The sequence below is a fragment of the Pituophis catenifer genome, unplaced genomic scaffold (assembly GCF_029215685.1).
Source record: "Pituophis catenifer annectens isolate HBS135680 unplaced genomic scaffold, rPitCat1.0.hap2 SCAF_3, whole genome shotgun sequence".
Taxonomy (NCBI): Eukaryota; Metazoa; Chordata; class Lepidosauria; order Squamata; family Colubridae; genus Pituophis; species Pituophis catenifer.
This window is the reverse complement of record NW_027256883.1, coordinates 25,524,593-25,541,381: the sequence shown is the minus strand read 5'-3', so window position 1 is coordinate 25,541,381 and position 16,789 is coordinate 25,524,593. Positions and strand designations below refer to the sequence as shown.

The 16,789-nt window shown below is 39.1% G+C and overlaps 1 protein-coding gene across 3 annotated transcripts; it reads right to left on the bottom strand.

Moving 5' to 3' along the window:
• Positions 1-2,164: 2,164 nt before the first annotated feature.
• On the bottom strand, positions 2,165-16,745 carry RRM2B (ribonucleotide reductase regulatory TP53 inducible subunit M2B). Of its 3 annotated transcripts, none has more exons than XM_070940407.1 (9): positions 16,587-16,745; positions 14,657-14,812; positions 10,798-10,914; positions 9,959-10,092; positions 9,100-9,194; positions 7,555-7,688; positions 6,610-6,714; positions 5,316-5,429; positions 2,165-4,297 (listed from the first exon to the last, which is right to left on the bottom strand). In XM_070940407.1, the coding sequence occupies exons 2-9, from the start codon at positions 14,696-14,698 to the stop codon at positions 4,145-4,147; spliced, it is 894 nt and encodes a 297-aa protein (XP_070796508.1). In that variant the 5' UTR covers positions 14,699-14,812; positions 16,587-16,745; the 3' UTR covers positions 2,165-4,144. The 3 variants fall into 3 exon arrangements, with proteins under 3 accessions (XP_070796508.1, XP_070796506.1, XP_070796509.1); XM_070940405.1 differs by having other exon boundaries at positions 16,459-16,678; XM_070940408.1 differs by lacking the exon at positions 16,587-16,745 and adding an exon at positions 16,147-16,198.
• Positions 16,746-16,789: the final 44 nt, after the last annotated feature.

The following is a 16,789-nucleotide window of genomic DNA, read 5'->3' as shown; positions in this document are numbered from 1 at the left end:
AGATGTCTGAACTTCAACTCCCAGAATTCCTCAGTCAGCCTGTTGGGTAAAGATTCTTGGAATTGAAATCCACACACATTTTAAAAGGTTGCCAACATTGGGAAACCCTGCTCTAAAGAGCTAGCTAGGAACTAGCAAAACTAGGAATGATCTAGTGATGCTGAAGCCCCTACAGCCATGATGGCGAACCTATGGCACGGGTACCACAGGTGGCATGCAGTACCCTCTCTGTGGGCACGCGAGCCATCACCCCAGTTCAGCTCCACCACGCATGCGTGCGCGCCTCCCACCAGTCAACTGGTCATCGGGTCTCTGCCGCACATGCGCGGGGGTGGGGCCTGTGCAGGGGCACACATGCATGCATGAGGGTGCATGCGGGGAGGGTAGTGCGCATGTGGGGGCCGTGAATGCATGCATGGGGCAGGGCACATGTGCAGGGGTTGCACGCACATTGCATTTTGGGGGTTTGGCCACTCGGTCCAGAAAAGGTTAGCCATCACTGCCCTACAGTATTTAACCTATTTTACTTGCAATGGTTTCTCTTTTTTTACTTCTAGCACTCCTGTCTCCTACCCTAGTAGGAAAAGGAATCACATCTTTTTACATATTATTAGGCTCTCCAGATTTACCGGTAGATGTCTGTGACAAATTGTCTTCATTGTAATATATCTAGTCAATTGTTAAAATAAGTCCTTTGATACATCCCATTAAATACTGTCAACTTCCAGCCACCCTACAAAATTGACTTTCTACATAGCCGTGCCAGAAATCTGGATCTCTGTTCTGACCTTAGAAAGGTAGCTAGTAACTTTAAAGCACATGTTGAAGACCATTTAGCCATTCCAGTGAGGATGTTATGTAGTTTTATTTCTCTTGCCTTTCTCACCATTTTAAGTTTCTAAACTTTTTAAATTGTATAATAATAGTTTTGAGATCAGATTTTTGTACGGAAGGAGATGGAGTAGTTCTGCTTCACGAACTACATTGGTTACATCAGTTTTCAGGTGCCCTTTTGGGGTTTAGGACTTGGTTCCCTCTCAGGACATCTTTCTCCAACCATTTCTACCAATCCGGTAAGAATTGATGACAGGTGTGCTCTGGGTCCTGTCCACAACCAGCCATCTTGTGGGACTTCGCTACCACCGCTTCTGCTTTCTGGAATTAACATTCCCTGCAAGGTTCAACCTGATAGTTTCTAGGAAATCACTAATAGTTTTCCTGTCAGACTCTGGATCAGACCATTTGTGACCTCACTTGAAAGATTGTTACAGTAATTGACGTCTGAGTGAATTCACAATGTGCTATCCCTACATTTGATCCGGCACTGTTTTTAAGACATATGCTGCAGGAACTAACCAACTATATTTTAGGCTTCAGTCTGGTTAAGCTCAGGCAGCATAGTTAGACTCTGTTTAGAACAGGGGTCTCCAACCTTGGCAACTTTAAGCCTGGCGGACTTCAACTCCCAGAATTCCCCAGCCAGCAAAACTGAAGAGTTGAAGTCCACCAGGCTTAAAAGTTGCCAAGGTTGGAGACCCCTGGTTTAGAACACTGTGTGAACTTTAGCATGCTTACTGAATTAACCTGGTTGCATGGCAAAAAAATAAATAAATGATTGGCTAATTTCTACCTCAGGATTAATAGGGTGTGCAAATAATTTCAAATGCATGTTCAAATTGCCCATTTTGAGTGAGAAACAACTATTCTGGGCACCACTTGGACTCTCCCAATCACTTTGGAAGTATTTTGTACATCAACACTGTTCCGTATTCAAAATCCTGGAATACTTCCAAAATGATTAAACCAGCCCCTCTGACACAAAACAGCTGTTTCATTTTCGCAAACTTGAAAAAGAACATTGCAAAGTCAACATGAATTTGAAACGTTTTGCGTATCCCTAACTTCTACTGTCTCTGGCATCTTAGGGATTGAATTTGGGTTCAGAGCATATGTTTCCACATCCAGGTTTTCAATCTGGTTAAGAGCTTTGTGTAAATTATGGCATGTTATCCTCAATGGGTCCAAACAGAAAACTCACAAAAGGAAAACCATAATTTGTTCTCACAATTTTTATTTAAATCATTTTGTATTTTTTTTCCAAGACGTATGAGTGACAAATTAAGAAGCATTCTTTACATTGTCCATTCTAATGTCATGCCTTTAATGACATTTTACTGGTGGAAAAAAATAAACTTAATTAAAAAGAGTTTACAAGACTTAATGCAAGTTTTATGTCATTAATAAAATGACTAAATCAGAGTCTTATACATGAAACAGGAATATTTGAAAAAGCTTTAAAATACATCCAACAAAATATCTCATTTACTTCCCTGAAGTGGATCAGAAGGTCTGTTTCCTTAACTAAGGCTGAATCCAAGACCAAATTTGCACGCACCAAAACAGAGAAAGCTTTATAAACTTCAAATCTTTCAGGATTTACCCTGATAATACAATTATAGACATATTTACTCTAATGTAAAACTTGCTGAGTTCATCAGCCAGACTTTCTATTTTTTTTTTTTTTCATATTACAGTTCCTGAAAAAGCAATTTTTGCAAGTATTTCAGCTTCAAAGCTATGGTGGGCTCAAATAAGACACTAGACTTCTAATCTGTAACCCACAATCTGATTACACATCACAAACCTTACAATGGCTTAGCACAATGTGTCAAATCCTGATCAATCCTGATAATATAAGGGGGTGATTTATTTCATCCCTGTGATATATTTCATCCTTAAATTGTGCTTCTATTTGGACTGGACTAGTTATGAATAAAACTGTTTCATAACCCAAAGATTATGGGGGTTGAAGTCCAAGATATCTGGAAGTTACTAGTGCAACCTTCCAGAAGAAAAAACAATGATATCATGAACATTGTTAAATTATCTCTGCCTCTGCCTTACTCAGCCCTCTTTACTGGATGCTCATAGAGAAAGCTTGACAAAACTGGTTTTCCAAACATTAATTTAATAAACATTAGCTGTGACATTTCACAAAGGAAGCTTTGGTTTTGTCAATTACCTCTATATTGTTTTTTCTTTTTAAAATACTTTTATAGCCAACCTATCTGTTCTTCATTGTTCACATTCTAAATAAGGTAGCTTAAATCATATCCCACGACATACATCACAGCTAAATTCATATGATATCATTATGCATAGATTATTAAATTACCCCAATTTTCTAAATTTGCATAACAAAAACTAATAATAAAGTCTTGGTTCAGGCAATAAGCCCTGAATATTTTTTGGATCAGTATGTCACATAAACACAGTTACTGTTCACACATTACATTAAGCACTGATTTGTTGAGAAAATAGCTACGTTTGCATAACAAGGACAAGCTATCTTGGTTCATCATGCTGAATAAACCAAACCTTTATGTAAGGTGATCAAGTTCTATGTTATGTGGGTTGCTGCAATCCAGTTTACAGCCAAAATAAAGTTTTGAGGCCAAATGAAAAATCCTTCCCGAACACATTACTTCAGACATTGTGCTAATTTGACTAACCAAAATGAATGATAAAAGATTATAAAGTGCTTGTGTCGTCTTCTTCATTTTCCCAAGTACATAAAAACAAAGACTCCACCGAGTCAGTTTCGACACCTGCCAATTACGTGGCCAGGTCCATATTGTGGTCCTTGAAACAACGCAGAGGTGGTTCTCCATTGCCTAAAATGTTTTTCGAATCTGATAAGCAATCTTAACTTTCTCTGATGGTCTCCTATCCAAGACTTTATCCTGGAACATTCCTTTAAGACAAAGGAGTATGTCTTTCATCTCAGTTCAGTTCAAGAACTAAGGTAGGAAGGAATGTTTTATAGTGTGATCATTCTCATCTTCATAAAAGCTTTCCACTCTAATGATGGGATTGGATGTTATTAAAAGGATCAGCAGTTGAACTTTGACCTAAATATCACAATATAGTTTTAGAAAAGCTGCATGATGTTACTTGTTGTTACTTGTTGTTAAGAGCGTATATATGCACACGACTTGTAACCTATTTGTAGAAACTTTTCTGTCAACTATTTAATAGTTAATAAAATATTCTAAGAATCCCCTACTTGGATTATAAGAAGTTTCTTGTCGTCATTGAGGGTGAATGTGTAGTTTGGCTTTGTCGATCTTCCAAGTAGGCAGGATCAAAAATCAGCATCTAAAGTAAATATCTTATTATTTGCTTGGGACATAACTGCAAAATGTTGATATTCTGAAACCCTCCTCTCAAAGAAATTGGTTTTTCCTTCCAGGGAAATGTTCTCCATGAAGTCAAAAGGGTTTTCTGCTTCAAAGACCTGAGAAAATCAAAGATATCATTAAAACATAGGAACTGAATGAGGCACTGCAAGGACAAATCCATCTTTGATGATTGCTAGGGAGCATTTCCATTTAGCCTCCCCCCCACCCCCCACCCCCACATTTGGTTTCTTCCTCTTTGACTGATAAGGATGACCAGGAGAAAGCCAAAATATTTCAAGTTTTCTAAAAGCTTCACTTCTGTAAAGATTGACAGAGCTTTCCACTTTGCTTTCTACATTCACACCTTTTTTCAAACATTACCTGTTCTATCACATTTCCCTATCAGTTAGCATTTTTGAACAACACACAAAAATTCACTCTCTCTTCAAATGCACAAATATGTGTATGCTGTTGTGCACATTTATCTCTAAGCATTGGGGGCTACAGCTTGTTTATCTGCCCATCAGCAGGATATTTCTCCAAAAACTGAACAGAATAGATTCAAATCTGCTGGGAGCCAACAGATAAAGAGATGCAACATGTTCCTTCATTACAGTACAAAGGATAAATCAGATAACTCTTATGGCCATAAATGGAAAGGGGTTGAACTACAAAAGCTGTGCTTTGCACTATTTCCCAACCTTGATAAAAACTATTTTTAATTCCTTAGGCCAGCCTTTTCAATAAAAGATACCGTTCAGTTGCCCTTCAGAATTCCCATGAAAAGTCATGGTGGCTGGGATTCCAAGCTGGTATCTCAGATACCTCAAGATACCAAGCTTGATATAGGCTATTGTGAAGTCTGGCTTTTCCACGTGTGGAAAATTGGGGTGTAAATGTTCTAAAATAAAATGCCGTTAAATTTATAAGTATGCAGTGAACTGCAAGAAAACATGATCGATAAAAAGAATAACCAACCTAAATACACATGCTACTCGTGCCCAAATACAGAACCAACCCCATTCTTCTTGCAAAACAAGAGTTCAGACCTACTTTGAAATAGATTTAGGAAAAGGTCTCTTCACAGGGCCAAAGTTCAATGCAAATACTGTAAGGTAAATTTAATTACTTTACCTTAGGGAAACCCAATTCCAGCAGCAGCCTATCAGCCACAAATTCAATATACTGTTTCATCAGAGTACAATTCATGCCAATCAATCCCACAGGTAAGGCCTCTGTCAAAAACTCCTGCAATAGTAGAAAAAATGAAATTATTCAGAGTATTTTCCCAGTTTGATTCACATGTATAACATGAAGTTTATATATATATATAGTATATTGTTTTTTTCTGTCGAAGCACCTGGTCTACCCCAATATGGGAGGGAGCATACTGCTTCCCTTTCGCCTTTCAGCTCCAATCCAGGAGCCCTCAAGGCAGTCGCTATCACAACAAACTATTTTGTATCAAATTTATATTTGCTGATAAAGAAATAAAGGGAGACTAGTATAGATCTATTTCAAGCTATTTAGCTCTCATTAGCTAGCCATACCCTTACTTGCATCCAAACTTGGGCTACCTGCATTAATAGGCAGTTGTATTAACCTCTCAGCCACAAGTTCTCCTCCCTTTATCAGCTGAGCCAGGGGAAAGATTAAGTGTTTTTTCTGTCGAAGCACCTGGTCTACTCCCATGTATATATATGAGGGCCACATCAGGGTTGTGTTTGACCTTGGGGCCGGGGTGTGTGGCCAGGGATAGCGTGGCCAGCCCGACATCACTCATCGAGGCTTCATTTATGGCTGCAATGGCCTCCTGAACCCCTCTGCCAGTGAAAACAGAGCTCAGGGAGGCTGTCCGTGGCCTCCCCGGGCTCCATTTTCACTGGCAGAGGGCTGCAGGAGGCTGCCGTGGCTGAAAACGGAGCCTGGGAGGGCTGTGCACAGCCCTCCAAGCTCCATTTTCATTGACAGAGGCACCACGGGCCGGTCCTTCACTGTTTCGAGGGTGGCCTCATGGGCCAGATCTAAGCACCCCACGGGCCAGATTCGCCCCACAGGCCTTGAGTTTGACACCCGTGGTTTAGAATATTGTGTTAGCTCAGCCAATTGTGCCTCATTCAGCAAGTGACCTGACCTTCGTGCAATGCATTGAGCAATCACAGCAGCAAACCACAAGGGTATAAACCTTGGGTAGGGTGGTTGTTTGCATAAACACACTAAATCACAACTAGTCCACCACATTTTAACCTACAGGATTTATTAACCCAATTCAGATGGCCACATTAGGGTATGTATTATGCAAATTCAGAAAATTACAACTGAGTCCCTCATATTAAAGTTCATCATAGGCCAAATGGGTTTATAAACATAGCCTACATTATTTTATAGTTGATCAAAACTATGTCCAGGCAAAGGGGTCCGATCTCACCTTTTCAATTTCAACCGCATTGACAATGATCTCTTTCACCCTTCCCTCCAAAGGTTTATTCACTAAATGCTGAAAAATCAGGCAAGCAAAGTCACAGTGGAGCCCCTTAAAGAAATAAACAGGGCAGAAACATAAGAAATTCATCTTTTTTTTTAAAAAAAACAGAAGACAATTTTTTAATGTAAGAATTACTTTAAGCCTTTGCAGCTTTTTTTAAAGTCAAAATAACCCACTAACAATGCATGTTAACAGCAACGATTTAAAATGTGTTTTAAAACTTAACATAAAATAAGATGTGCATTAATGAATTTTGTCTACATCTAAGATGTCTCCAGACATCTCTTGCCTAATTCACAAACTTGGTTTGCATACCCCTATTCCCTGCAAGTACAGTTTATGACATTTCTAATTCAGAAATCACATTTATTCCCCCTCAATATCTTAAATACAAGAATAGTATGTTGTGGACTGGGAAATACACACAACTCCTAAAAATATTGGTAGAATTGGGAAATGTGTTTTCTCAAAACTACAACATATTGCTATACTAAAAAAAATGGTAGCATTAACAATAATCTTGTTAAACAGCATTCTGTGGATTTTATTTCAGACTTTAATAATGTATGAATCATGATCATTTCCAAAATAATAATAATCCCCACCAGTCAATTTCAAAAGGCAGCTTTAGTTGGAACATCTTACATCCTGCAACCATACTCTAGCACCATTAAAAGCATCTGCTTATCCCAGGTCCTTGGGAAGGACTGGCTAGGCAGATAAAAGTGCGAAATCCAGTCTAAACATTTGAGTGACTATGCAACCAGACATAATAAATTACATTTGTAGACTGTGCACTCTCCACAAATAAGAGTGTCTACAAACAATACTGCTTCTCTGAAAGCATCATATTTAACCTTATTGAAATATTTTTGCCCCACATCTTACTTCATCTCTGCTAATAAGTTCGTTGGAGAAAGTAAGGCCTGGCATTAACCCTCTCTTCTTGAGCCAAAATATGGCTGCAAAAGCACCAGAAAAGAAGATGCCTTCGACAGCAGCAAACGCAACCACTCGTTCACCTGTTTCAACAAAATCAAAATTTGTTATCAGACAATTAATGAACCTTCTTCAAATGGTAGAAAAGAATAAAATTCTTTTCCTATTTTACTCAGCCAAGGTGTGAAGTAAATGCATTTGGAGCACAGAAAGTGGGAAACACTGACAAAAACCATGACCGTTCCAAATCTTAATTAAGGTGCAATCTCACTAACAAGGAAATAGAATCTACTGTATCTTGTATAAATACTGTGGACATTGTCTCATCTGGCTTGTTTTGTTAATTTCAAAGAGATATTTCAGAAAACCTGTTAATTGCTTGATTTCCCCAGAGGAATAGCTTTAACACAGATACTTCTGGAATCAGCATATTCTTAAGAGGCTGATGTCAACTTCTAGGATGTAGAGTAGATCAAAGAAATATATGTAAATATAGACTCTACTGGAATGGCAAAGGTTTATTTCACTGTCATTCCTGAGGGAAAATTATTTAACTGCAAAGTGGGCCAGGTTCAGAAGGTAAGAAGCCAGCTGCTGGACTTAATTGTTTGACTATCTATCTATCTATCTATCTATCTATTTTGAATAGATAGATAGATAGATAGATAGATAGATAGATAGATAGATAGATAGATAGACAGACAGACAGACAGACAGACAGACAGACAGACAGACAGACAGATTGATTCCATATTTTTCGGAGTATAAGACACACCGGAGTATAAGACGCACCTTAGTTTTTGGGGAGGAAAATAAGAAAAAAGCAGATTGGCAGGTGGATCGGCCTCTGGAATACCTCCAATCAGCTGTCCCCAGAGGTGAATTTGAGCAACAGGTTCCTTGGTTGTGAGCTCTGTGTCTTGCTTTTTTTTCTGTCTCTGAAAGCCTCCAAAACAGAGCTTCAGAAAAAAAAGCCTCTGAAGCTCTGTTTGGGGGCTTTTTTTCTGAAGCTCTGTTTGGGGGCTTCTTTTCTGAAGCTTTGTTTCTGATGCTTTTTTCAGCCTCTGAAACCTCCGTTTGAGAAGCTGAGTGGGGCTACATTCGGAGTATAAGATGCACCCAGATTTTCACCTTCTTTTGGGGGTAAAAAGGTGTGTCTTATACTCCGAAAAATATGATAGATAGATAGATAGATAGATAGATAGATAGATAGATAGATAGATAGATAGATAGATAGATAGATAGATAGAGATATATATCAGGGAGTCAAACAATTAAGCCTAGCAGTTGGCTTCTCACCTTCTGAACCTGGCCCACTTTGCAGATTAAAAGAGTAAGATCTTTCCAGTTATTAGGCCATTTTAAGACTTTTCAAACAAGGACAGCAAAGGGAGAAATGAAACCTCTGTTCACACAACACACCTACCCATGAATAATTGAACTACTGTTTATTCAGTTAACCCAATGAATAACACATACAATGGAGGCACCTACCAAAAGTGGCTTCTCTGTCTGTTATCCATCTCATTGCCCAATCTGCTTTCTTCTTGACACATGGCATTGTTTCAATAGCATTAAATAAAAAGTCCCTGAGAGGATAGGGAAGGAGGGAAGAGGAATGGAGGAAAAGCAAAAGACTGTAAATCTGGGTAGCGGGACTGACATAAAAGCATAGATCACTTGCTGTCACAAATTAGCTTACATCCAAGGATAGCATGGATGCGTTTAACATTGCACCGTATTTCTCTCAGATATAGAATCTTCTGAAAGTACACCAGCATATGCTAGAAATCTCTTCTGCAGTTTGAACAAAAATTGCCACATCTGTTAAATGAATCACTGCCGTTGTTATATTAGTAACACGGTTGTTAAGTGAATCTGGTTTCCTCATTGACTTTGTCAGAAAGTCACAAAAGGGGATTATATGACTTCAGGACCCTGAAACTGTCATAAATGTGAGTCAGTTGTCAAGCATCTGAATTTAAATCATATGATCACGGGGAAATCACAACAGATATATGCGTGAATAACGGTCATAAGTCATTTTTTTCAGTGCTGTTGTAACTTTGAACAGGTCACTAAATGAACTATTGTAAATTGAGGATTACCTGTATAAACATAATAAAGATAGGACAGAAATAAAATTTTAAAAGTTACAGCAAATACTGATTTTTCCTAAGATCAAGCAAAAACTCTCCCTTATAAACGTTAAAATTAATACCAATTTCCACTGATATGTCCTTGCAATGTTAAACCACGGTCCCCCGTTACACCTAGACCAGACTGTACATGAAAATTACAAACGAAGAAATGTGTAAGTCCTCTACATAGCGGTAATACTTACGCTAATTACCTTTTCTCAGGGTCTTTGATGTAAGTGTCTATTAACAAACTGTACATCTCAGAATGAACATTTTCTATTGATATTTGGAAGCCATAGAAACAGCGAGCTTCTGGGATCTGCACTTCTTGGCTAAAACGTTCTACCTGTCAACGAAATAAGTCAGATATCGAAATGTTCATGTAAGATCGGGTTCACACAGTGCACTAGGCCACAATATCTTATGTAAATGATTATTTTCTTCCAAAAGAGCATCTCTGGCAGAGGTGGGTTTCAGCAGGTTCTGACCAGTTCTGGAGAACTGGTAGCGGAAATTTTGAGTAGTTCGGAGAACCGGTAGTAAAAATTTTGCCTCCCAATTCCCAGCTGATTGGGAGGAAATAGGGAATTTGCAGTAACCTTCACCTGGAGTGGGGTGGGAATGGAGATTTTATGGTATCTTTCCTCTGGAGTGGGGTGGGAATTGAGATTTTACAGTATTCTTCCCCTGCCATACCCAAGCCACGGCCACCAAGACATGCCACACCCACCAAGCCACACCCACAGAACCGGTAGTAAAAATTTTTGAAACCCACCACTGATCTCTGGGTATAGTGAATATATGATATTCACTGGGTATAGTGGGTATATGATATACACATATAGGATTCCCAAGAAAAAGCAGTTGAAAGTCAGTGTGATTAGTACAAACTTCATTAAAAGTAAGTACTTAATAGTATTTACAATGCTCCTTATGATAGACAGCAAATACATGCAAAGTACAATTACAAACAGATGTTTGTTTGATTGCATGCAATGAAAAAGAAACACAGCATCAAAGTATTACAGGTACATCACAGGAAGCATCTCACCAAGTTTTCATTGACAATTCCATCACTGGCAGCAAAAAAAGCTAGGATATGCGAAATAAAGTATTTTTCTTCTGGTTTTAGATTGTTCCAATGAGTAAGATCCTTTGACAAGTCAACCTATACAAATAGAAAAAAGAAATACAGATTACACACTTGAAATCATCATTGTTTACTGATAATTCTGAAAAGCAAAATAAATATTTAAGAGAATATACCCTATAACTTCAAAGAGGAGAATTTATTATTTATTTATTTATTTAATTTATATACCGCCCTTCTCCCAGAAGGACTCAGGGCGGTGTACAGCCAAAATAAAACACACAGATATAAAATTTAAAAAACAATTTAAGAAATATGAAATAATTTGGCCCATATCTAATTAAAATAAAACTACCCATTTTGGACATTTAAAAGTTAAAAGTTAACGATTAAAAATTTAAAAATTAGGCCAGCCCGGTTTGTTGGAATAAAAGCATCTTGAGGGCATACATGGGAGGGGGGGCATTTTTGATAAAGTTGGTAGCTGCAACCTCACCAAAGCCCTATTCTTTTTCCATATCTTGTAATATACATTAAAAAGGGTGGGGTTCTATCATACAGCTCTTCCTGCCATCTTGACTTTCTTTTGATTGCCTTTGCAGATTCTCCTGGCTTCTAACCAACTTTTCCCTGGTGGTGTCTTGTAATGTAATGGATTATTATTAAATGTAATGGATTATTATTACCCTCACCATCCTCTGCCAGGATAGGTCTATGGATAATTGGGAGTTGTAGCCTAATCATCTGGTGGTTACCTGGTGAGTAGACACTAGTTTACTAGAAATTCTCTGCCTAAGTTTACACATAAAAAGGTAAAAGTAAAGGTTCCCCTCGCACATATGTGCTAGTTGTTCCCGACTCTAGGGGGCAGTGCTCATCTCCGTTTCAAAGCTGAAGAGCCAGCGCTGTCCGAAGACGCCTCCGTGGTCATGTGGCCAGCATAACTAAACGCCAAAGGTGCACGCAACGCTGTTACCTTCCCACCAAAGGTGGTCCCTATTTTTCTACTTGCATTTTTTATGTACTTTCAAACTGCTAGGTTGGCAGAAGCTGGGACAAGTAACGGGAGCTCACCCCGTTACGGGACACTAGGGATTCGAACCGCTGAACTGCCAACCTTTCCATCAACAAGCTCAGTGTCTTAGCCACTGAGCCACCACGTCCCTTTTACATATAGGTTGCCACAAACGGAGAGGGAAAGACACTGAAAACACATAGAGCTCATTGTATGATTTATTACAAAAATCCTTCTATCCCCGAACAATGCCAGAAAACAAAAACAAATAAACAAACCCCTTGATCATTTCATTGCTCATGCAAGTAGGCAGTGCATTTGTTGGTTTGTTTGCAATGGTGACTGCCTTTTTGTAACAGGAACTGATACTTTCTTAAAAGCAACTTAACCAAAATGTAAGGAAAGTATGTAAATTAGAATACCAGATTAGTGAACAGAATTTCTTCTGCACCTTTGCTTCTCTCTCTTGGCTGCCTTATGGTCTAAATATATCAAGGACTTTTCAGTTGTTAGATCTTGAGGGATCTATTGCAGGGTTTGAGTTTCACCATATGGACCAAGCCAAGGTGCAGTCACTTTTCTGCCAAGATGGAAATAAAAGGATTTCCTATGCTCTGGGTAGAAATCTGTGATGGCTACTAGAATCTGATCATATTCTTTCCACAAAAAACCTCTTTCACTCTGTTATTCAGCCATTTTCATGTTGCTAACTCTGTTGCTAGTGTTAGGCTAGGGGTGAATAATCCATATGTAGCTTTCCAAATCTCATCTGCAATGCCCAGAAAAGTAAGGGTTGAACAATTCAAGCCTTTATTTTTTTTTCCCCAATTTTTTTTTTATTTTTCAAAACACAAAACATAAAATACATCTTTTTAGAACAGATGTTTGTTCCGTCATATAGTAAGTACAATTATTAAGATTCCCACAATCAATTTTGTTCCCATTTTTATCCAATTACATCTTTTTAAAAAAAAAAAGAAAAAAAAGAAAAAAATCTTATTCTAAACATTTATCATTCAATTATTTCGCCCAACATTCTAGACTATAAACACCATTCTAAATCTCTATCATTTTAACAATCAATATTTCATATACATTTCTCAATTTAAGACCCATTACACCAAATCTATATTTCACCTCTTCTTGATCACAACTAATATCCAAATCTTATCAAAAATTTATTTCCCTTTTCTCTTAGAATTTTTACAAAATCAATCAACATTTCGCTCTGTAGTTTATTACTTCCAAAGTATTTTATTTTGATTTAGTTACTCCATAGTTATTCTCTTATACTATTAAATTTATTTTGGCTAATTCATAGTTTATATAACTCCAATCTGATTATTTAACTGGTTCACAGTTATATTATTATTCTCCTGTGAAGTTTCTTCCACTTCCTCCTAATTTTATTTTTTAGCTGGTTTACATCTTAATCTGCTGCTTTCCAGCAAGGCTTACCTCCACTCCTGACCTTAAATTATTTTGGCTGGTTCACAGTATGATTTTAACTACACACCAACCTTATCTCCTTTACTCCTCCTATATTTATTTTATAACTAGTTTGCAACTTAAATAGTTGCTTTCCAGCTTTCCAGTGCTTTCCTCCGCTCCCACCTTTATTTTTAACAGGTTCACAACTATATTTCAATTGTTCCCCAGGTATAATCTCCTCCACTCCTAACTTTATATTTTTTGGCTAGTTCACAGTTTAGCTTTAGCTGTTACCCAGTATATGCTTTCCTCCACTCCTAATCTATATATTAATTGGTTCGCAGCTTTACTTTAACTGTCTTCTAGTGCATATTTTCCTCAGCTCCTACCCCTATTTTTAACTGATTCACAATTATATTTCAATTGATCCCCAGATATAGTCTCCTCCACTCCTACCTTTTTATTTTTAACTGGTTCACAGTTCATATAAACTATTACCCAGCGTATGCTTTCCTCCACTCCTAACTCTGTTTATTGGCTGGTCCACAGCGTTGCTTTAACCGTTTTCCAGCTCATGCTTTCCTCCACTCCTAACTTTTATTTTAATTTTTAACTAATTCCAAGCTTTGTTTCAACTGTTTTCTAATATACCTTCCTCCACTCCTACCATATTTATTAACCTGGAGCAAAACTCTACTTTAGCTAATTTCCAAAATCATATTTCACATTACTTCTAGTTTCACATATTTAATTGATTGATAACATTTTGTTTTAATTATTATCTTGCTTGCATTTTCCTTTATTTTTAAGGCTAAAGTTTAAGGGGCAGAATGAATGCTTAAGGCCTACAGAAACCATGGTATCATACTGATGGTCCCAAGATAGGACAGAAAAAGAAAATACGGACAGTCCTTGACTTACAACACAGCTCATTTAGTGACTGTTCGAAGTTACAATGCGGGTGAAAAAAGTGACAAATGACCATTTTTCATAGTAATGACAATTGCAGTAAATCCCTTGGTCATGGGATTGACATTCAGATGCTTGATAATTGGTTCATATTTATGACAATTGCAATGTCCCAAGGTCATGTGATCATGTGTTGTTACCTTCTGACGAGCAAATGTCAATGGGAAAGCCAGTTTCATTTAACAACGGTGTTACTAATTTAACAACTGATTCACTTAACAAATGTGGCAAAAAAAGTCGTAAAATGGGGCAAAACTCACTAAATTTCTCATTTAGCAACATAAATTTTAGGCTCAATTGTGGTTGTAAGTCGAGGACTACCTGTATAGTCCCTAGGCTGACATTGCAGCCCACCCTTGGGTTAGTGCTGGTCACCTGCTGCAACCTGCCTTCTGTACAACTCACCTCTTCTACCGTCCAGAAAGAAGCCTGAGCTTGCTTGTACATTTTCCATATATCAGGGTATTGGATTGGAAAGATGACAAATCGATGGGGATTCTTCCTTAAGAGAGGTTCCTCGTTTGATTGTAAGTCATTTTTAAGTCCATCTGTGGGCAACTCCTAAAGAAAAAGCAAGAAATCATACAGGTGCTATTTTCAACAATGCCCCTGATTTTCCTTGGTTTTCATCTAAGAAAAGCAAGGCAGATCCTATTAATCAAAACATCAATTAAATTAAACTTTTCTTTCTCAATCCAGAAACTATCCCTGCATGGAGGTTCTGAGTTGGTCAAATATTGATTCATTGAAAGACTGTCTTGATGGGGACAATTTACACAGCGAGTACAAGAACACAACTTTCAGTTCACTGAAATATGTGCAATGCAGAGAAGGCTAGCAATAGCAACACCACAACTCTGATGTACACTTTTAGCACGAGCTTTCTTGTAGCACATTTGACGGGACTCTCTTTATGCTGCAATGATAAGCCAAACTTTGCAATCCCAACTCCCAGATCTTAAAGCATTTGGAGAAACCAAGTCAAACCCACCTTTATACCACTTTTGTAACTATGAAGGTATACAGGTAGTCTTCAACTTATGATCACAATTGAGCCCCAATTTTCTGTTGTTAAGTGAGACATTTGTTAAATGAGTTTTGCCCCTTTTTATAACATTTCTTGCCACAGTTGTTCAGTGAATCACTGCAGTTGATAAAATAGTAACCTGGTTGTTAAGTGAATCTGCTTTCCCCATTGACTTTCCTTGTCAGAAGGTTGCAAAAGGGAGATCCCGTGACTCCAGGACGCTGCAATGGTGGTAAGTATGAACCAGTTACTAAGCATCTGATCACATGCTCCTGGAGTGGAGATGCTGCAAAGGCTGAAACTCTGAAAAACTGTCATGTTACTTTTTTCAATGCTGTTGTAACTTCGAATGGTCACTGTTGTAAGTCGAAGACTACCTGTACCGAACTTGATCAGACACCTATACAATTATGATGTCCGTAAAAACAAGATCAAAAACCATTAAATGCTTTAAAGAACTATAAAATGACAACTTTTATAAAACCGAACCGAAGGAAGCCTAATTGGACCATGCAGAGAGGGAGAGGAAACCCCAGAAACGCCTGTCACAACTCCTCGCAGGTGTTGTTAAGGCGGGTCCAGAGGTGGGTTTCAGCAGCTTCTGACCAGTTCTGTAGAACCGGTAGTGGAAATTTTGAATAGTTTGGAGAACCGGTAAATACCACCGACTGGCCCCGGGCCCCATCTATTCTCTGCCTCCCAAGTCCTGCTGATCGAGAGGAAATGGGGATTTTGCAGTAACCTTCCCCTGAAGTGGGGAGGGAATGGAGATTTTACAGTATCCTTCCACTGCCACGCCCACAAAGCCATGCCACGCCCACAAAGCCACGCCCACAGAACAGGTAGTTTTTAAAAAATTGAATCCCACCACTGGGCAGGTCCTGCGTGGTGCATTTAGAAGTGCCAGAGTGATCGTAGATTGGATCTCCCAAGAAAAAGGGGCAATCCCACCACAGCGATAGCCCCGCCTGACCCGATGCGCCTTACGCCGCGTCCTCCAAAACAGGGGTCTCCAAGCTTGGCAACTTTAAGACTTGTGGACTTCAACTCCCAGAATTCCTCAGCCAGCAAAGCTGCCTGAGGAATTCTGGGAGTTGAAGTCCACAAGTCTTAAAGTTGCCAAGCTTGGAGACCCCCGCTGCCTTCTGTTAGGCCCGACGGCGTCCCTCCGCCCGCTTACCTCGCTGCTTTCCGGCCTAGCCGGCCCGTACGATCCAGGGCAACAGCCGCGAGGCTCGCTCATGGCTCCCAGCCCCGCTCCTCCTGGCGCCCTAGAAGCCAGCGAGGGAGAAGGGAGGCCCTCCTGACCTTGGTCTCTTTCTCCGCCTCCTCTCGGGACGGGACTGCGGGCGGCTGAGAAGGGCAAGGCGGGAACAACGCCGAAGATCCCGAAAGTAGAGTGGAACGAGGCTTATTCGCCAGACACCTTCCTCGCTTCGGTCTGCGGAAATCGGCCGCTTTCGTCCCCGCGTGTGGGCGCCCTCCCGTGTTTTGTCGCGTAGCGCCTCGGG

Coding starts and splice junctions, on each gene's coding strand:
- RRM2B (XM_070940405.1), bottom strand. CDS start 16,521: ATGAGCGAGCCTCGCGGCTGTTGCCCTGGATCGTACGGGCCGGCTAGG. Junction 7,689..9,099: donor AGACAGAGAAGCCACTTTTG/GTAGGTGCCTCC, acceptor TTGTTGAAACAG/GTGAACGAGTGGTTGCGTTT. Junction 5,430..6,609: donor ATGCGGTTGAAATTGAAAAG/GTGAGATCGGAC, acceptor CTACTATTGCAG/GAGTTTTTGACAGAGGCCTT.